Source organism: Rhinolophus ferrumequinum, chromosome 14 (assembly GCF_004115265.2).
Source record: "Rhinolophus ferrumequinum isolate MPI-CBG mRhiFer1 chromosome 14, mRhiFer1_v1.p, whole genome shotgun sequence".
NCBI lineage: Eukaryota > Metazoa > Chordata > Mammalia > Chiroptera > Rhinolophidae > Rhinolophus > Rhinolophus ferrumequinum.
The window spans coordinates 9,729,670-9,751,645 of record NC_046297.1 but is presented as its reverse complement, the minus strand read 5'-3'; the positions used below and the strand labels follow the sequence as shown (position 1 = coordinate 9,751,645).

The 21,976-nt window shown below is 39.6% G+C and overlaps 1 protein-coding gene across 1 annotated transcript in view; it reads left to right on the top strand.

Annotated features, from left to right (window-relative positions):
• Positions 1 to 21,976, top strand: part of KCNB2 (potassium voltage-gated channel subfamily B member 2) — a 354,729-nt gene that overhangs the window by 24,385 nt on the left and 308,368 nt on the right. The window contains exon 2 of the mRNA XM_033125728.1: positions 2,164 to 2,845. Coding sequence (XP_032981619.1) covers positions 2,267 to 2,845 — 579 coding nt within the window. The 5' untranslated portion in view covers positions 2,164 to 2,266. The remainder of the gene's footprint in view (positions 1 to 2,163; positions 2,846 to 21,976) is intronic.

Genomic DNA, 21,976 nt, shown 5'->3' with positions numbered 1-21,976 from the left:
AGAATGTATGCATAAAGAAAAAATTTAATGCTAGCATTTATTTAGTAGACACTAGTATAGCTTTTAATCTTAGTTTTCTTTCAGTAATTGGAAACCACACTTAACGGAGAAATATGAATTTTCCGACTCTATTCAGCTATACCTCCCGGTGGCGAGCACTTCACATAAACTATCTCATTTAATCATCATGTGACGTAGATACAATTGCCCTCATTTTGCAGATTAAGAAATTGAGGATCAGAGAACTTAAGTTACCCAATTATTTTAACTCTTCTTTATTTTGTGAAAATAAGCATTTTTGTCTGTAATAAGAGTGTGTGTGCATGTGCTTAAAATATTTCTGTGACTATGTCGTTGAAAAAACTCCCAATTTAAGGGTTATATTTGAAATAGTTCTTACATAGTCCATCTATATTTTTCTCATAAATTTGACTTATTTTCATTTCAGAGGATACTTGGCTTCCATAGGGAGAAATAAATTTAACTTACGGGAGTGGAGAAACCAGAGATATGCATAAATTGGTGTGTATCTTAAAAGAGAGTTCTAATTATAAGGACTTCTTAAATCTAAAAGCTTTCCCCTTTGGTATAAACCATCGACTTGTGAAAAAAATGGTGTTTTGCATTAAAAGTGGTATTTTAGATGCATTGCTTGAAGCTCTGTGAATTTCTGGGAAAACATTATAGGGGAGGATCTCATAAGAAGATACTTGCTGCTGCAGATAAGAATAAGGAATATTAGATCAACAAGTGTGAGTACCAGAACAGTAATATTTTAAGGAATTAATACATAGGAGAAGTAGCTGTGGAGCAAAAGAATGCAAACACATACACACACACACACACACACACACATTCTGACATGCTATATCCACACAAACATATACACACAACATAAACATAGATACATCGTGATCCAAATAACCCAGGTATGCATTTTTCTGGCCATAAATATTAGCTCTACTAGATCTTTTGTTAGCTTTCTTCTGGAAAACAAAGAATTGATTCATTATTTAACATTTATTAAACCCTCATGATATGTAAGCGCTGTGCTCAGTGATGAGGATATAATAACAGAGAAGATAATCTTTGTCTCCAAGAGTACCTAGAATCCTGTGGGAAAAGGGTTATTGCTGTGCTATGCTGAAATAGAAGAGACATTCACAGGGGGTTTCATGTTCCTAAGGGAGGGGCATCATAGAGGGTTTTATGGAGGAGGTGGTGTCTGAGTTGAGTCTTGAAGAACAAGCAGCAGTTAGTCAAAAGAAAGTGGGAAGGGTGGAGGCCCTCCCAGGACACAGCATGAAGAAAGGCCAGAAGCTTGAGACAGAATAATACGTGTAGTCTGGGGTGGCTGGAATTACAGTGATGAGGGAGAGAGGAGAGGTGAGGGTGGAGAGGTCGGCCAATTCAAGTAGGGCTGACTGGACTTTATACTGCCAGTAAGATGAGCCTTTGTAGGGTTTAAAAGCATGGCGAGGTCAAGTTTGAATCTTCAGAGATCATTCTAGTAGCTGTGTGGAAAATGGGTTGTAGGTAGACAAAACCAGAATTTGGGATCCAGTGTAAGAGGTTTCGTGGAAATACAGGCGAGAGATGCAGAGGGTTTGAACCAGCATCATGGTTCAGGGGTAACAGGGCCTGGGGAAAGCTGGCGGAGAGTTTAAATATGTTTAAGAGGTGGAATTGGTGCTTATTTGGATGAGGACGGATGGATCAGGATCTCTCAAGAGTTTTAGCTTGGGGGGCTGGGCATGGGGATGTGTGGGGGGGTCATAAATCTGAGGTGGAGAAGGAACAGGAACTGGTTGGACAAGTTGGAGGTGTGCTCAGTTTAGTTTAAGGTGTCTGTGGTTTATCTAGGAAGAGTTGATCATCACATGGATATTTGAGTCTAGAGCTTGGGAAAGACTCTGGTGACAAACGTGGGAGTTGTCAGCTATAGATGGATGAAAGTGAATACCCAGCCTCTTCTGTGTAGTACACTGTGTTGTCTTTTCCTCCTCTCTTCTATCCTAAGGCAAACGTTTACATCTCCATAAATGCACAGTAATTAACATGTACCTCCCGGTTTTGCATGAACAACAGAGCGACCCCGTAGCACCGGAAAATGCTTTAGGAAAAACACAAGTAACCAAATGGTTGTGGCTTTTCTGCCCCCAGTGTGTCCGTGGAAATGCCTGCCTCCGAGGGACATCGCTGTAGCTGACCTTCCAACGGCTCCTTCTTTTGAAGACTCTGGCTCTGCAGCCGTGTCCCGTTCACAATGGCAGAAAAGGCTCCCCCTGGCTTAAACCGAAAGACTTCAAGATCCACACTTTCTCTTCCACCGGAACCTGTGGACATTATTCGGAGCAAAACGTGCTCACGGAGAGTGAAAATCAACGTGGGGGGCCTGAACCACGAGGTCCTGTGGAGAACGCTGGACCGGCTGCCCAGGACACGTCTGGGGAAGCTCCGTGACTGCAACACCCACGAGAGCCTGCTGGAGGTGTGCGACGACTACAACCTCAGCGAGAACGAGTATTTCTTTGATCGGCATCCAGGCGCCTTCACGTCCATCCTAAATTTCTACCGGACAGGAAAACTCCACATGATGGAAGAAATGTGTGCTCTCTCTTTCGGCCAAGAGCTGGATTACTGGGGCATTGATGAAATCTACCTAGAGTCCTGTTGCCAAGCCAGGTATCATCAAAAGAAGGAGCAAATGAACGAAGAACTGAGGCGGGAGGCAGAGACCATGCGGGAGCGGGAGGGAGAAGAGTTCGATAACACCTGCTGTCCTGAGAAAAGGAAGAAGCTGTGGGACTTGCTGGAGAAACCCAACTCCTCCGTGGCGGCCAAGGTAAGGAAAGCGTGGCGTTGCTTTGCTCTGCGCGGTCTGAAAATGAGTTGCCTGCATTCCAGGGAGTGCAGTTGTCTTCGTGTGAGATGTTTGGGTAAGACAGAACAAAATGTGGCTCCAGAGACAGTGAAAAGTCCCTTCCAAAAGTCTTATGTAGTTACGTACAGTTATTCTGCCTGTGTAATGGCATCAAATGGCATCACTCTTTTATAGAGACTGTTGTGTAGGAACAGGCCCGGACCAGGGAGGAAGGAGGAGGTCTGGTTCCTCCTGCTGTGTGGTGTTGGTAACTTAGAGGCCGAGGAGAAAGCCCTCGCTCAGATCCATCAGGCACTGGAGTCTTGCAGAAGGCTGGGGCCTGGGCTCCATCCTGAGTAAAAGCAAGGTGTTGTCATCAAGAGTGGAAGGGGTGCCTCCTGGACTGGTTCTCTAAAGGTGCAGGGAAAGGAACTAGAGTGTGACCCCTTGTAGCTCAGAGGGCTGGGGCCCCACATGTGAGCAAGGGGCTATCCCATTAAGCTGTGTAAAGAATGGGTCAGTGTCCAGATGCATCTCCTTGTGAGCTGTACTCTGATAACGATGTGTCTGACTATTGGGGTATAATGTTTTCCACAATTGAGGTATCACCGTATGTGCGAGTTCATAAAGTGTTTGCTTAAAATGAAGCTACATAAATTCATATGTTTCCATTGTGCCTGCCTATATCCAACTCTCTGAGTAGATTTTTTTGCCAGTAATTTCAGTATTTAATTCAACTGCATGATTCTGTTTATCTAATTTTATTTAGAGCTCTGAGGGTTTGCTCTAAACTATTTTTATCCCATATATTTAGAGCTATATTGCAGTATATATTATAAGTAAAAAATCAAAAAAGTCATCTTTAGCTGCAGAAGCGTAGTTTTGATGTTTTGTGCATATTAGATGAAAATGGAACATGAAATAGAGAAAAGAGTGTGTCATCATATTAATTCTTTAAATTACAGTTTTTTTCTATTATCTTGTCTTCTAAACAGTAAAGATTACAGAAATACAATACCATATGGACCTTTTTATTCAAAATTAAGATTCTGCATAATAATCTATGACAAATAAATAATGTAAATAATCACCTAAACGTAGATGCTCGTAAAGCTGCTTCTTACGCTACGTGATATTCTGGTTTGGCACCTTGTTTACTTCTAAAGGCATTTTACTTTCCGGCTAAGACGTGGAACTAAATGAAATAAATGGTATTTGTGTTGTACATAATGAGGAAATGTACATGTTGTTGCAAATAGAAAATTTCAACTAGGCCTTTTTGTGGTTACGAATAATTTGTTTACTTGTGTTTTTACCTGTTAAGAAAGAAATAGATGTGGGGTTTGCTACATTTGTGGGGTTTGGTTTGAGAAAACCAAACTGCTCTTTTCCAATGTCAAGGGTTTAGTTATGTTTTTGAGTTACTCCTAAAAATCTGGAGTGAATTTTGAAGACGAATGATTTAAACTCTGGATTTAAGAGAGTAGTTTGGGTGTTAAATTAACTCTTTCAAGCCTTTATGCAATGGAGGAATAAATCATTGCTCCACCACATGCTCCAGAAGGAGTTCGCCAAATAGTATATAAAAATAAGCAGCTAAATCGAAGAAAATTTGAAAGGTTAATGTGGTTTATTTGCTTATAACAACATTATTAACACATATCTAAAATGAATAACTGTTACAGGAAATATTTTAAAACATATTCATATAAACATATTTTTCTGAAGAATTTCTGGTAAGGATGGAATAGGGCCAATAATTTGATTTCCTAGATGAGGGAGTTTATTTAATCCCTAAATTTTAAAAGAAGCAGCTCTCTCTCTCTCTCTCTCTCTCTCTCTCTTTCTTTCTCTCTTTCTCTCTCTCTCTCTCCCTCTCTCCCTCTCTCCCTCCCTCTCTCCCTCCCTCCCTCTCTCCGAATTATTTTTATTTCATTTGCAAAGAACTATGTGTTACTTGGTAGTTGCTTAAAATCTACTTCTGAAGACAATTAGAATTTTCTACAATAGCCTAGTATTTTCTATCTTTTTTTCTCTCTCTTTTTTCTCTTTATTAAATTCATTGGAGTGACATTGGTTAGTAAAATTATATAGGATTCAAGTGTAAAATTCAATAGTACATCATTTATATATCATACTGTGTGTTCACCACCCAGAGTCAGTTCTCCTTCCATCACCATATATTTTGACCCCCTTTGCCCTCTTCTACCACCCCCCTTACCCTCTGGTAACCACTAAACTGTTGTCTGTATCTATGATTTTTTGGTTGTTTGTTGCTTTCAGTTTTATATCCTACATACGAGTGAAGTCTTATGTTCTCAACTTTTTCTGTGTGACTTGTTTCACTTAGCATGATAATCTGAAGAGTCATCCATGTTGTATGGATGAATCCATTTCATCCTTGCAAATGGCAGTATTTCATCTTTTCTTAAGGCCGAGTAATATTCCATTGTATATATGTAGCACATCTTTATCCAATCATCTATTGAAGAACACTTGGGTTGTTTCCGTGTCTTGGCCACTGTGAATAATGCTGAAGCAGTGATCTCTTGATGTCTAAGAAGGTAATATTGACAATGGCTTATTACAATATACCATTATATACCCCTATGCATCAGATTATTTAAACTTCCTTCAACTTATGTATACACAAATAAGGTATCTACCTATAAACTATACCAAGCAGCTAAGGATATTGGTTTGGAAATTTTTATGTAGTTATTAATAATTTTTTCCAAACTATTAAGCTAAACGAAACTTGACTAAACTAAGTAGGTTCTTTACTGAATTTTCATAAAGGATTTGTGTTTGTTTATTTAAGTGTCTGCGTTTTCCTCTCTGTTTGAATGGTGAAATATTATGGAAATCATTTACATTTGATTACATAGTAGTTTAGTGAAAGTATTGTTCATTTGTCTGGGGTTTGGAACCTTTTAAAAACAGCTCTGTATGATGTCTTATGTAAACCACTACCTTTTCCTGTACTCTTCTCAAGTCCTGTAACTTGTTATTTCTCTGGAATAATTCTTGGTGAGGGGAGTGCAAGTGTTAGGTTTGTGTGAATAGCACTCTCACAACATAGGAACACTTAATTTTGTTAAAGCTGCAATAGGCTGATTGTCCACCTTCACTATTAATAGTATGGTCACATCGCGGTCCTACTATGCTATGAAGCCACGCTTGTTATCTACAGGTTTTCCTAACTTGCTTAGGAGGTAAGAGCTCATTGGAGGATAACATCTGTTTATGTTGCCTTTTCCATTTATTGCTTATTTAGTTTCGGAACTCAGTTGAACATACATACAATGGTTTGTGTGTACTACGCACATTAACGTAATCATGTAGAAAGACACTTCCTTCTCTCCAGACTTTAAAAAATATTCTCTTAGTTTAAACAGGGATTTCACATCCTTGAAAATATTTTGGTGGTTCTGCGTTTTATAATTTATCTATAATATTTCTGTAATAAAGTATAAAAGTTATGAGATTATTTGCCAAATCCCTAGTAGAGAAGGAAAAACTTGACCTTTTCTATCAAATATTCCGCAGTGAGTGAAAAGAGCTATTTATTAACATGGAATAAATACTCAATAATCAATCAAGTAATAATTCTTCAGCCTATGCTTGTGCATTCAGGATGATACACAAAGTTATTGCAAGGCCGAGTGACCTGTCACACTTTGTCCTTGGGTGTGATCTTGACAATAACAATTTTGCTCTTACAGAGCATGCTTTTTGGTGTCACTTCTGTGACTTTCTGTTATGAGTAAGTGAAAAGCAATGCCAAAATGGAGTTTAAAAGTGTGGTATATTTGAAATGTCTATATTTAACAAAATAACATTCTTACACACACACACACACACACACACACACACACACACACACTATATACCATGAAATATAATTGTATTTTTCACAAAATAATGACAGGGCTAATAGAAATGATTGTTTCATAGTATTCTGTGGCATGGTGTGATCTGGTAATGCAACGCAAGTTTATATCTGTGTGATAGACAGTCTTCTTTCAATCTCGTCAGTGTAGCTTGGTGACTGTATATATACCCTTAGTAGAGATAGTGTATAAAGTTTACACATGAGGCTACTTGTGAATGTGGGGCCCACCCCACGGGTCCTAGGGCTGGCTGGCACTAATCGCTGGGTTACCATGACGTGGCATGCTGGCTCTGGTATGCCTTTCCTAAGAACGTGCTGGGGAGGCAATGGGTTTAACTGGCTGCCAGTTTCCTGGGCAGTGAATTGGAATCTGACTTGATCTTGTACCTTTTCCAACCCAGGGCAATTTAGTCAGCCCTTGGATTGGAAACATTTTTTTCTCTTTTCTTTGGCCTCTTCCCAGAGGAACTGCAGTAGCTATTCCTCTTTAAAAATTACATACAGTGACTTCCGTTAAGAGGTGTTTGAAAGCATTTAAGGGAATGGGTGCCATGTCATGCGGTATCAGGAGCCTTTGGAAGGAAACAATGACCAGGAAGGGCAAAGCCCGCCTGAGAGCCGAAAGGAACTAGATGGACTCCTCAGTACAGTCCGGCTCTCATTCTGGAGCTCTGAAGAAGGTCAAGGACAAAGGAAGTCAACCAGTCTTCAGGCAAACCCAGTGAGGAACGGCTGAGCCTTCTGAGGCGAGCCTCAACCTGGCACATAAGTGGACGTGGCGTGAAGAACATTGCCAGCCAAGAGGCTCATCTCGAGTGGAAGCAGCCCTTATTGGATCAGCACAGCGGGAGGCAAATCTGCAGGAAGACATTTCTGTTCACAGGAACCGATACAGTGAGATCCCTGGAAACCCTGTTGGGCAGGATCCAGGGTCGGTGGGGGGCACTATTTATTATCTGCTTCCTTCTCCTCCATTTCACTACTTATCCATAGCTAACACTTATTTACCCAAGGACTCCTCTCTCATCCTCATCCGTTTTTTCCCTATTCTCTCCTCCTCCCTTTTCCTCCCACCCTCACTGACCCCTCCTTCCCTCATGAGAGGGACAATGATTGATTGGAGAATTTTTTCTCAACGTTTTTTCATGAATAGCCCCCTAAGGAGAAAAATTAAATTTGAATTCTCCCTAAAGAGAGAAAAGAAATACTAAGGAATAAGATTTTGTCAGGTAGGGCGGCATTTGGAGGGCTACAAACTCTTGTAACATCTAAGATTGTTTTTGGCCCTCCCCACAAGAGGCCGTTTTCTCCCCTTGCAGGGGCATTGCTCCCATGGAAAACGCATGGGACGGAGGAAGGAGATCACCGTGTGTCCTGCCCCTAGCTCATTACCTCCACAGCCACCCACGTGACCGTCACCATTGGCATGGCACGGCATGGCACCTAAAGCAAGCATGAAGAGGGTCAGGAGACCTTAGTCATCCTTGGATCGAGAGGGAAGCTGATGGTGGCAGAGGTCCAGCCTCTGTCCCTGGAACTGCAACCCTCAGGAGAGCCAAAGGTCAAAGCCATGAGTTTCCCAGGGGTGGTGTCTGCCTGGGTGCCCTACCGGTGAGGACTCCTTGAGAACCACACTCCCTCCTCTAGCCGAATTACAGTGTTTGCCTTCCAAGTCACGGAAATAGTGAAGTGAAAATGAATCCAAATCAAACAAGAACTCCTGTGTACTCCTCCAGGGGAACAGAATGCATAACATTCTTATTCTATTTATGGCTTATGGATCAGTTATTCTAATGTTTTGAATGAAAAAAGAAAGGTGTTGGGACAGAGCCATAAATGATCTCCTTTTAGTCCAGAAGCAGAACTTTCACGTTATGTGTGTATGTGTGTGCATATATATATAATTGTCATTATTATTATATATACAGTGAAGTGAACAATTCTGCCCACACAGATCTCTCAGTGTAGCTTTCAGAAGACTTTTTTAGTAATAAGCAATAACAGTAGCCATTAAAACCAGAAATAGGCCCCAAAAGGAACATGCAGTGTGAGCCCTCAGCGAAATCTCCCTATGTCGAAGGATGTCTGTGGACCCAGCAGTACTCCAATGGTGCCCTGTAGAACCATTTCGATACTAAAAGTACCTGGTGAGGCCACCTCATCGCAGCCAGAACAGAATGAACAGAATGTCTGGTAAACAGCAGAAACCTGTCATCTAGTTTTCAGATTCAATTTTAGGCGTATGCATCCAAGTGCAGCCGGGGAAGAAAGTCATCAACGTCATGGTATATGCGGAAAATTCAACAAAGACAGGTGAATGCAGGACCCAAGACAATTTTTTTAATTGTAATGTAATATTTCTTTAAGCGCAGAACCGTACCTGATGTATTGTTCAAATATGCCTATCAAAACAGTCTGCTACCCTTTCAGGTACCTCATGCATAATGTATATGCAGCACTTTGGAAAAAAAAAAGTGTGTGTGATTAGCACTTTGTAAACACCCCATGCAATTTAAAATATTTATAATGGCTCCTGAGCTAGAGTTTGAAAAATTAAGACCAGTGCTCAAACAGATTTCTGCTTTGAATTTTAATATACTCATAATGCAGTTACTTTACTTATATAATACAACAATTTTCACACCTGCAGAACTCATTTAAGAAATATAATAAAATGTGCTGGCTTTTTTACATAGCAAGTATGTAATAGCAAATTCATGTTATACTAGATTCTAGCCTACTACTTCATATTTCCTTTCATTGCATTTGTAGTTCATTCCATCTGTGGCATAACAAATTATCACCTTTTAAAAAACAAGATTGCCTACCAATGTTTTTCTGCCTCTCAACTAAAAACTGCACCAGAATGGAACAGGTTGGTTACCTTAAGGATATTACACAGGACCTCTTGCTAGTTTCCCAAAGTGGAAATTACCATTATATGAATGAAATATCTCTAATATATCACAGCACAAATCTGTTGCTATACATTATACTTAGTGGCACTGAATTATTTTTCAATTCAACGAAATTCTGGTTGAAACTATATGCTCGGACACCAGTGTATGTACGAGTTACATAACCTCTATACAAAGCATTGCCAAAGACAGAGGTGATTCTAAGAATTAAACTAAAATTTGATTTTTTTTTTATATCTAATTTGAGGCACACATTTAGTTGAGGATTTAATTTAGGTGCCACCAGATTAAAACAACTGCACTCCACTATCCAAAGTCGCACTCTAGGTTTTACATCAATTAGAGATAAAACAGCGATTAGAAGGTGGGAGTTCTTTCACTCATGTGCAGGTATCCTGAGGTTTGTTCAGCAAAGGGCACCACCACCAAGTAACCCCAGTCGGAGCTGGGCGGGATTCCTTGGCTGTCCTTGGTACTGCTATGGTGGGGGCCAGAAAGCTGTTTAAATTTAAAGTGGTATTTTCACCACTGGTGGTTGTCTCAGAAGTGACTCACGACACAAGTAAAAGCATGAAATCCAGGCTGGCCATGACTTTGCGCGTCCCCCCGAAACAAAATCCTGGCAGACTCAAAAAAATATTTTTTCCTGCTCTTCTTAGATCGTATGAGCAGTCCCCAGGACTTCTGCCTGATCAGGTTATCACAAAAATTTATATTCTGAACGCGCTGTCGTATTTGGATGACAAGGTTACATGTAGCCTAGATTACCAAATATAGGTTGAAGGTCATTGCAGTTTTGTGCAGGTGGGTTGTTAGAATATGCTCTAATGGAGAGGCGCAGTGTGTATGAGTAAGAGGTAACACACCCACACATACACACACACACACACGAACAAAGCTAGTATAGGTACCGTGTTTCCCCGAAAATAAGACCTGGCCGGACCATCAGTTCTAATGCGTCTTTTGGAGCAAAAAATAATATGCGACCCGGTCTTATTTTCAGGGAAACACGGTAGCAATCACAGAGAAGTGTCCTTCTCCTCCAGGCCTTCAAAGTTCTGATTGGAAACTCTAAAGTCATCATCCACTTGCATTTCAGGAGATGCGAGGAAAGAGTAAGACGGCTGAAGGGCTGAATGCTGCTGAGAAACACAGGAAGTACAGTTTGCCTGTGATGTCCACATGCTGCCACGGCCTGGGGACAGCTTTATCCTTCTCTGTTCCACTGCAGAGGTAGGAAGGATTTCAATGACCACTAGGCTGCCGGTCGGCAAGAATACTTCCAGGCTGACTGCTACCTTAAAAGGCTTGTCACTCTTAGCACATCTGGATAGGATATTTTTAATGAGGGATGTATCCTGAGAGAGCTTCACCAATTTCTACCATACCATATAATCTCCCCTATAAAATACAGGAACATTTAATGAAAGCGGGTATATATGTCAATAAGGAGAAAAAAGCCAAATTGGATGAGGCCAGCGAAGCTCACTCACTGTCAAAGTTACTAGTTCCTACAGACCAATCTTACATTGTACAGAATTCAGATTTATGCCTCAGCACATTACAGATTATTAAATGTCATGAGACTCTGAGGTTATTCTCAAATAGAATAAAACCACCAATGTTAAATCCATTCCAGAACTGGAAAAAAATCTATTGTAATCTAAAATTACTTTGTGAACGATATACTAGCAGCTGGAGGCTTTTCTATGTAATCATGCTTTGATCAAAAACGAACTTTTGCTCCAGTAATTCTTTTAGAATCAATTTTGTTAATTATTTTGAAATGTCTTTCTTCATCAGAATGGTCAATTCATTAAGGATATACAGACAGTCTCTGAGTTAAGAATGACTCTTAATTTGGGGCAATGTTCTCTAAGGCCAGAGAGGTAAATTTTTCTAATCATGAACACATATTTTTGTTTATGAAATTCAATTCTATTTTACATTGTAAGATTGTCATTTTTAATTAAAATTATTCAAAATATTTTGCAAAAAATGAAGTATTCCCTATAATAAAATAATTTAAAATGTTTCTTCTAGTTCTATTTTTTGCTTTGAATTCTTTTATTGTTATTTTATTTGAATTATTAGTGTATACATTTCTAATAAGCTCCCTCTTTTGTGGAACAAGAGGAAGTATAGAGGAATCAAAATAAACGGACTGTCCAAAGCTTTTTATTCTGATGAGTCAATGTATGTAATAGTTAACATTCAATAAATATTCATATTTTGTAAAGGAATATTTAATATTCAATAAATTGGCTAATTTCACATTCATAGCAAACATTTGCATCTCAACAGGTTTTCTGGTAAGAGATTATTTCATTTCCTTCTATATGCTAAGCATTTCTGTAAATATAAAAGCACTAGTAAAAGTGAAAAGAATAGTGACATTAGAAAGAGCATCTTCTCATGTTCCATTCCAAGGCAACTAACTGATAGTTTACAAGGGTGACCCACATACTTTCTAACATGTTTGGAAGTAAGTTAAACAGTAACAGTATAAATAAATATGGCTGAGGCAATGACTAACAATCTCATTGAGGAATCAAAGAAGTTACCTGACTGTACTTTCCTGCAATTATTAGATGAAACTTTCAGGGCAAGATTCCACTGGAGAACATAAATGCTTAAAAGGAAATAATATGGAAAGGCCATCAAGGTCCAGGCATATGCACCATAGCAATGACCTTATAAACTCTTAGCATTTGGAATTTCTTTTCTTCTTTTTTTTTTAAATGGGAGATAATGATAAAGCACTTAATCTAAAATATTATTCAAAACTTTCTAGAGTCTTCCAAAGTGGAGTGTTAAATATTGTGGCCATTCCTTCATAATACTTATGCTTACCTAAAACAGTACATCATTCCCTGTTGAACGTCTCTCACTTGAAATAAACAAATCTGTTAATAACCAAAGTAGTGTACATGGATTTTTCAAAGCCAGATTATTTCAATACTTGCCAATGTACTCTGTTTTGTGATAACATTAGATAACGTAGAAAGAACTCAGTTTTTCTTTTTCTTTTTTACTTTCAAAATGATAATTGCTTATTGAGGTTTAAAACTCAAGCTTGAAAGGAATCTGAATGTCTTCCTTTAATATTAATGGAAACCAATGATTTTTCAAAAGAGATGGAAAAATTGCTTGAAAATGAAGACTGGTCCTCTTCAAATGTAACCAAGAAGCAAAGAGGAAATGAAAAGTGCATGAGTCTTAAATAATTTCTTTTTTAGAAAACTCTTCACATGTCAGGTGATCATATAGTTTATTGTCCAAAGAGGACACTTTTCAAGAGTGAAAGGAAATGTTGTTAATAATTAGTCTAGGACAAAAGGCGTTAACCAGGCCATTCTCAGTAAAACCAGGACCGATGGCAAAAGAGGAGGTGAGCTTTACATAAATCGCCTCCTCTTTTCTCACCCTTCTCTCCCTGATCAAATGAGACCAAGTGGACAAAGAGTGGTGCATTTTTAGGGCAGCCTTTTGGGGAAAGCAGAGACACACTGATCGGGAAACGGACTACTGGAGCTCAAGAACAGAATGTTTGAGACATTTTCATCAAACCCAATGTTTTCTATCTTACCTGTTTTATTTTCTTATACCCCATTTCTTCTAGGCTTCAATCTAGAAGTTAGTCTGCATGGAGTATATATTTTAGAAAAGAAAAGAAAAAAAAAACCTATCTCCAAGCTAAACCTCCACAGACTAGCCAAGTCCTTTTACGTCATTGCCTGGGAGACTGAACTCATGGCATGTTATGTGAAGAACACACACACGGCTCCTTCTGGACAGCCAGGAGGTAGAAGGAGCAGGGCAAAGGCGGGGGAGGAACAGTCAACAACACAGAAACACAACAGCTGGCACATTCATTAGGCCACTTGCAGTCCCAGATAAGAACTGGAGTCCTGCTGGGTCCATAGAGATGCCTCGAAGTAGGCAGATGTCGCTGAGGTTTCATGCTACATCCGTTCCTTTTGGGGCTGATTTCTGGTTTTAAGGGCTACTGTTACTGTTTATCACTAAAGAAGTCTTCTGAAAGCTACATTGAGAGATCTGTGTGGGCAGAATTGTTCACTTCACTGTATATATAATAATAATGATAATAATTGAAAAAATTGTCTTGGGTCCTGCATTCACTTGCCTTTGTTGAATTTTCTGGCATATGCCATGACGTTGATGACGTTCCTCCCCGGCTGTACTTGGATGCATACGCCTAAAATTGAGCCGAAAGATGAGATGACAGTTTTCCGCTGTTCACCAGACATTCTGTTCTGGCTGCGGTGAGATGGCCTCATCAGGTATTTTCAGTATCGAAATGGTTCTACAGGGCACCGCAGTGCCAGCGGTGGGTGCTTTGAAAATATCCTAATGCCTTTCTCATTGCAACTCAGCCCACATGAAAAATTATCTTCATTACTTTTTCAAGCTCTTCTTTTCTCTCTGTCTGAGGAGGCTCACCTTCCCCTATTCTTCCGTCCACACCTGCTTCTCAGCTCCACCACCTGAGTCAGCCCTTCCAAAGGATGCAAAAGAAACCCTGTTCCCCAACCCACTTCACATATGGCCCTGTTGTGTCCTTCAAGAGCCCTCTTCATCAGGGATGTTTTGGTTACACTTCATTGGATAACTAATTTTTTATTGAGGTATGATTGACATACAACCTTATTACATTAGTTCTAGGCATTCGATATTGGTATATGTTGCAAAATGACCACCTCAATAGGTCTGGTTAACATCCATCACCATACATTTTTTTTCTTATTTTGAGGACTTTTAAGATCTATTCTCTTAGCAATTTGTATACTAATTATAGTCACCATGCTGTACATAAACACTACTGGTTTTCTGTTGGATTTCTTCGGCTCCAGTTGGATTGTACATTTGTCTTTAGCCTGGTTCTAATTTTTTTCAGGAGATAACATTACTTAAATCTCGATGACATTGAATGTGGTGAAGAGTCCACATTAGAGAAGGTAAATAAACCAAAAAAATCCGGATTTCATTTTGTCTTTAACTTATATATGCCATTTGTTTTTAGCCAAAGGATCAGAGTCTGAGGGTAGGTAGAGTTTTTTTCTAGGCTCTTTAAATTGGTATCAAATAGTATTTTCCTTCTCCGTTTGAAACCATCTGAATCCTCACATGCCCTGGGCCCTCCCTTAATCCGTGAGCTCTGGCTGTGCCAATAAGCTGGTTTTGCTTTCACTCCTCATAATAATTGTCACTATCCCCAGAGCCTTCTGTTTTGAGCAGAAATCTGACTCTGGGGAAGAGACTGTGGTTAATTGAATACCTGATACAGTAACAGATGCTTTGTCACAAGACGACATTCGCTTCTGTTTTCCAAGTCCTCTGCAACATGTAGCTATAACGGATTCCCTAATATCATCAAAATGTTCTTATTGTCTTCTGATTCTGAGACCAGTTCTTTTCTAGCAGTACTGCTCCCCTCACAACCTGGAGGAAAAAAGAACCTTGTTCCCTGTAGCCCAGTCGTGAAGTAAAGGCTACATTTTCTAGTCCCTTTAGTAACTAGTATGACCTTCCTCAAAGGGAAGGAATTTATATTGAGCATCTGCTGTGTGACATCCATGGAGCTTGGGGATTTTCATAGGAACCCTTACAACAGACGTCGGCAAACATTTTCTGGAAAGGGCCAAATAGTAAATATTTCCATCTTCGTGGACCATAAGATCTCTGTCACAACCACCCAACTCTGCTGTTGTAGTGTGAACACAGCCCCAGACAACACGTAAACAGATGGGCCTAGCTGAATTCCAGTACAGCTTGACAGCAGCCTGGATCTGGCCCGGGGGTCACAGTTGGCCTACCACTGCCTTCTATCAACCCAATGAGGAAGACATCATTAATCCCATTTGACAGATTAAAGAGGTGACACCCAGAAATATCTAATTCATGTCTGTCATGTCTCTCACTATGTGGCAGATAGGGGTTTGTATCCCATCTCTCGAAGCCTGGATTTCCCACAATTCTTCTTCCTGTCCAGTTGCATTTGTCACAACTTTTTCATCATTTCATCGTCCAATATTCCTGTCACTGAACACTGGTTGATTGCTGAAAACCGTCATACTGCTGTACCCCCTTGCTGTGGCCAGGACAACTACCAATCATAAATTCCAGCCTAAATATTCCCCATCTTAACCTCAGCACATGGATGCAACTGCCTTTGGGATCTTGAACTCCGAAGGCAACCACTGCGTCTTCCATTTCTCACTAAATCTGTCCTTTGTCCCTATTGCAATCTCTTGTGCCATTACTTATCCCCTTCTTTTTCTACTCAGTTGGGACCACTGCCACGGTCTAGACGTTGGTCGTCTCATTGGATTGAGGCGATGTCACTAACTGGATTTTCTCACTTCATTTTCCTCCAACTCTAGTCTATTCCCCCTGTAGCCCACAGAATTACCTTTCAAAAACATGGCCCTGATTAGGTCACTTCTGAACTGTCAACCTCAGTGATTTCTCATTGCCTGCAATCTAGTTCAGACTCCTTCGCCTTGAATTTAAAACTTTTTGCAACCTTTGCAGCTGACCACAAGCCTTGTCACTTCTCATATAACGTCCTCGAAGAACGTCGTTTCGTTATAACGTTGATGAGATGCCACAGGAACTTAACTCTTATTTATAGCAATTAGCCTATGGTAAATATTGGTTTTATTATACGTTTCACCAAAATTCCAATAAACCTATCAACAATGTTCAGTGAGGACTTACTGTAAACAAGGCTCCAGTTATATTCTAGACTATCCTGAAGGCAGGGCTCTGGTCTAGACAGTTGTTTCCTGCTCTCAACAAGCAGTCCTCTCACATCCATCCAGAGGGGACATCTTTTACTAATTAGCACAAAGGTGCCTTGTAAACTGGTTGCAGCTACTTCGGCACACACCTAGCACGTTCATGGCTCTGTGGCCACCACTGCTTTCCTGACCTGGAGCGCCCTTTGCCCTTTTCTGTCCTTCCTGTGTCTCAGCTCCTATGTCCCTCTGCAGTGATGTCTGCCTGACTCTCCCCCATCTGTTTTTCCCTAGCTCTTCCTTCATAGTTGTAATCTAGAGATTCTCACTATGCTATGCTCATCGCCCCAGCTAGGTTGTCTCACTTGAGGGTGCAGACACGTCTCTTCATCTTCCCTTCCTGACACTCAGCCCGGTTCCTGGCACATACCAAACACTCGGTACCTGCTCCAAAGGGCAGACGTAGCAGCAAGACCCAATGTTTCATAGTATTTCTATTTCTCTGTGAAAATTAAACAACATAGAAGTTGAATATTTCATCCCAGTGATTAGACCTGAGTAATGCTAGGTTTCTTTCAGGCAGTTTCAGGAACCTGGATATCTTACCCATGTTAAATGGCTTTATGTTTTTGAAATAGGCTGAGAGCCATAGATGTGGGTTTTCCATTTTTCCATTGTATAAATTCTCCCTCTATAATAGTGTGTGGGCCGCTCTGTGTGCCACAGGGTTTATGCAAAGAAAGGCATCAGGTGCTGCTGAAAAGCAAGCTTTCAGATGCTTGCTTTGCTAAGATTGTCTCATTATCTGAACTACAGGTTCTGGGAACTCTTTTTTATAAGTTAAATTTATTAGGGTAACATTGGTTAATAACATTATGTAAGTTTGGGGTGTATAATTCTATAATCCATCATCTGTATGTTTCATTGTGTGCTCACTACCCAAAGTCTAGTCTCTTCTGTCCCCTATATTTGACCCCCTTTATCTTCTTCATCCCTCCCTAACCCTGTTCCCTCGGGTAACCACCCTTCTGTTGTCTGTGTCTATGAGTTTGTTTTGTTTGTTTTTTGTTGTTGTTGCTTTTGATGTTATATCCCACATGAGTGAAATCATATGGTTCTTGTCCTATTCCATCTGATTTAATTCACTTCACACGGTACTCTCACAGTCCATCCAGTTGTCGCAAATGGCAATATTTCAACTTTTTATGGCTTAGTGTTATTCATTGTATATATGTAGCACATCTTCATATCCAGTCCTCAGTTGAAGGACCCTCAGGTTATGGATAATGCTGCAGTGACATAGGGATATATAGGCCTTTACAAATAACTGTTTTCAAATTATTCAGATAGATACCCAGAAGAGGGATTGCTGGGTCATATGGTAGCTCAGAGGTAAAATGTAGCCTGTGTGTCATGGATGGAGGGCTTGATCTGGTCCCAGGGGACAGGCAGTCCTTCCGTGCGTTCTGGAGGATGGATAGATCATTTCTTTACATTCAGCCATCCACCATTTGCAGGACCTTGAGCCCAAGTGGGAGTTATCCACGTGGATAAGTTATAAATGTGGATAAATCCAAGATTTGAATCAAGACAGATCTACAACATGGTGTCGGTTTTGAAGGAATATCAAGAGCATCTGAAAAAAACGTTCTTCATGGCATATGTCAAAAAGGAAGCTCAAGAATCTTTATTTTTACAACAAAAGCTAAAAGTACCATGATGGTATCAACGTGGTGGAACTGACTTTTATTATAATCCAAAACGATGTTTTCTGGAAACTTCTAATTTGAGTTTTCTTTAATAGAAAGGAGGCATTCCTTTTTTTGTATTGAAATTGCTCGCTATCAGCCTGCCACTTGATCATCAAGTATGTTCAATTATCAAACAGTATTCTGATCTTTCAGCCTGTACTGAGGGAATTTCTAGTTTGGTTTTCACAAACAGCCTTAGTTAATCCCTTAAAATTTCCCTAGTCACTTAGGAAGTAGTTTTGATGTTTCAATTTACTAATTCATAAAATTATTGTTTGAGGAACTACTTTGTATATAAGAAAACTTTAAGCCTTGTACACGTCTTCTAAGAATTTTAATCAGATAGCTGCTAAGAGTAGAATCGTTTTCATCTGTTAAATCCTTTGACTGTATTATATCTCAGTTTTTAAGAGTTTTTAGTAGCATTGTAGTATAATTTAATTCTTTCAATTCAATTGCAAAAGGAAACTGTCAAGTTAAAGTATGTTTTCAGTTTAGCTGTTAATTATTTGTGCACCCACCAGAGGAACAGTAATCTTTGAAGAGATCACAGGATTTTATGGGAAATAAAATTGATAGATATAAAACGATCGGAAAATGTTCTTTATACAACCACCAATTTGAGTAAATTGCCATTTTGCGTGGCATTTAGAATGTCAGAGGAGGAAATCTAATCATGTGAATTTTTAACAGGTAGGGAGAGCTTTGTAAATGACAGGGAATCAAGTCAGAAGAATAGAAAAATATTTTGAGAAGGTGGAGAAAATATAAACAAAGGCAAAAAGAAAGGGATTCAGGTGCTCGATGTATGCATGGGACCTTAGGGAAACTGTCAGCAGTAGGGATGGGATTGGAAGGATGCGGGTATGTTACGTACTGGCGTGGCTTGAGTACCCACCTGAGAGTATGTACTCCCACAGGAGGTCAAAGGTGGGTGACCTTGGGTCTGTACCTGTCGGTGGCTGGTGGGAAGCTGCTAGGGGGGTGGAGTGACCTGGTGGTGAGGAGCATAGGCTCAGGGGTAAGACAGATTTAGAGCGGGGGCTGGCTTTGCCAAGTTGATGACCTTGCTGAGCCTTACATTCTTAGTGGAAGAGCGGAGAAGATCCTAATCTGTACTTAATACAGTTATCGTGAGGACTAAATGAGCTAGGTAACTGAATCCCTGGTACACAGCACACCTAGAATATATTACATATTAGTGTTATAATTATTAATCACCATTGTTATTCCAAATAATTCATTTTAAACTATCACCAAGAGGAATTTTTCTGTAAATAGTATTTAGTATTCTTCCGTTGCACTTTGAATAATTGTACTAGACTATAAAGATGACATCTAAGCACATAGGTAACAAACTAGTTTCATCTTAATTTTAGAGCTACACCCCATAAAAGCAGCTAATTAAGTTAATGTTTATTGATTTGTCCAAATTTTTATGACAGTGATACTTGAGATAAATGGAACCTTGAATACACATTAAAATTTAATTCTTAAAAAGGCTATTTTGGGGAAATGGATCCTATTAGTGGAAACAATGAAATTAGAAAGAATGAACCGACCATTGCAAAGTTTGATTACAGTACAGCATTTGTATTCATTGCTCTTTTCCTGATGGTGGCCTTTGTGTTAATCACCCACATTAATATAACTGTCTTGAAGTTGAGCAGCTATAAATAGCTCTGTTCTTGTTCACAAACAGCACCTTTGCTTTGGGAGAGGGAAGTGATCAGATTATCACTTTGCGCTTTCTGGTTGGTCTCATTGGCTCACATTTCTTATCTAAGTATCTATTAGTGTGGTAGGAAATTGAACACAGATCGTTGACTTTCTAGATCCCTATCATTAGGATGCATTAACAGTAATATGTTTGATTGCAAATAATTATTTGGCTCAGGAAGAATTGGATTCAACATAAGTGTAGTTTCAGTGATAAAATTTTCCATGCCAAACCTCAGAAACCTTCAAGTTTGTTAGAAATGCCATAATAACTCAGGAGTGGTTAGAAGAATACTATTCCTCATAGAAAACAAATAGAAAAACAAATTATGAGTTTTTCACAAAGAACCATGTTATCTAAACTTAAGTATGAGACATGTATTTGGTGCAGCCTTTGTTTCCTGATGTGTACATTTTGAAGAAATAAGAAAAATTCTCTCAGAATTAAAATATCAGATTTTTTAAATTGAGATTAGCATTTAAAAATCTTCTTTTTGATTAAGAACATGTATTACCAAGTCTCACGTCCCCTAAATTGTTTAATGCATCTTAAAGAGATATATAGCATGACAGAATGATGAATGACTGGATTGTAGTAAGATAGATAGATAGATAGATAGATAGATAGATAGATAGATAAACTAGATGGAAAGATAGACAAATAGATAGAATAGCTAGATGATAGATGGATAGATATATTAATAGATTGATGGATAGATAATAGGTAAAAGAAGAAAAGGAATTATGGGTAGCAAAATAAAGAGGAAACTGGGGAGATCAGCATATAAAATATTTATGACACAAGTTCCTGTTATAATTGGTGGAGAAGGGCAACAGGCTTTGAGCATTCTTAACAGAAGAACAAAAACAAAAGAACAAAATTACATAAAATCTGGACTTTGAGCTCAGAAATTAATGTTCGCTCACTAAGTAGGGTCCTTTGGAAAGGAGGCGGTGTGTATGGTCAGCTCTTCAGGTGACTATTAATTTATTGAACAAATGTTTACAGAGCAACAGACTCAGTTCTCAGGGCTGAGGTTCTAATCTCCAACAAAACAGACACAACCTACTGCTGCCATAGAATTTATACCGGAGGTGCCAAAAATTGTATACAAGTGGACACTTTGGTCGACGTTGCTCAAGCAGTAGTTCGCCGTAATCAGAAGTGTCTGGATGCTGACGGTAACCACTTTGAGCACCTCTTGTAATAGCAGAAGTCAAATGTGACTGCTATACATCTTTTTTATCGGTATATATTGAGTAATCACAATTTTAATACAGTTTTCCTTTCTTAAAACGTGTATCAATTTTTTTGGCACCCTCTGTATTTTAGAGAGGGGAGACAGATACACAAAATAAATTAATTTAATATAACATATTAAAAAGTGACTGGTGATGTGGGGGAAAATAAAGCAGAAATTAGGTTAGGCAGTGCTTGGGGCCGGTGGTTCCATTTTAAATAGGCTTTCCAGGGACACCTTCGCTGAAAAAGCCGTTTCTGAGCAAAGTTCTGATAGAAATGCAGGAGCCCATGGATGTCTAGGGGAGAGGTTTCCAGGGTTCCAATCAGTGGTGGAAGCATGACTGGCAGCCAATGCTCTCAGCTTGGTGATTTTGGCCTTCAAAGAACACTGGGCAACGTCAGAAGATTTTGGTTGTCGACTTTGGGGGATGGGTGCCACGGTCATCTGGTGGGTGGAGGCCAGGGATACCGCTAAACATCCCACCAGAAGGAAAGTAATCTTTGAAAAGATCACTAGATTTTATGGGAAATAAAATTGACAGGACAGTCCCTATGGCAGAGAACCATCTAGTCCAAAGTGTCAGTGCTGCTGAGGTTGAGAAACCGGGCCTACAAGTACTACAAGGAGGCTGCAGGGGCAGTACGTGTAGGGTAGCATTTTAGGAGATGACGTCAGAGACAGAAGGGGCGTCCAGATCCTGGGGGGCCTTGCTACCCCTTACCAGGTCTTCTGGCTTTTCCCCGGAGAGAGAATGGGAACCAGGAGTGAGTTCTGAGCGGTGGTTCCTATTCTCTCTCAGATTGTTTTCACAGTCTCTTAGATACT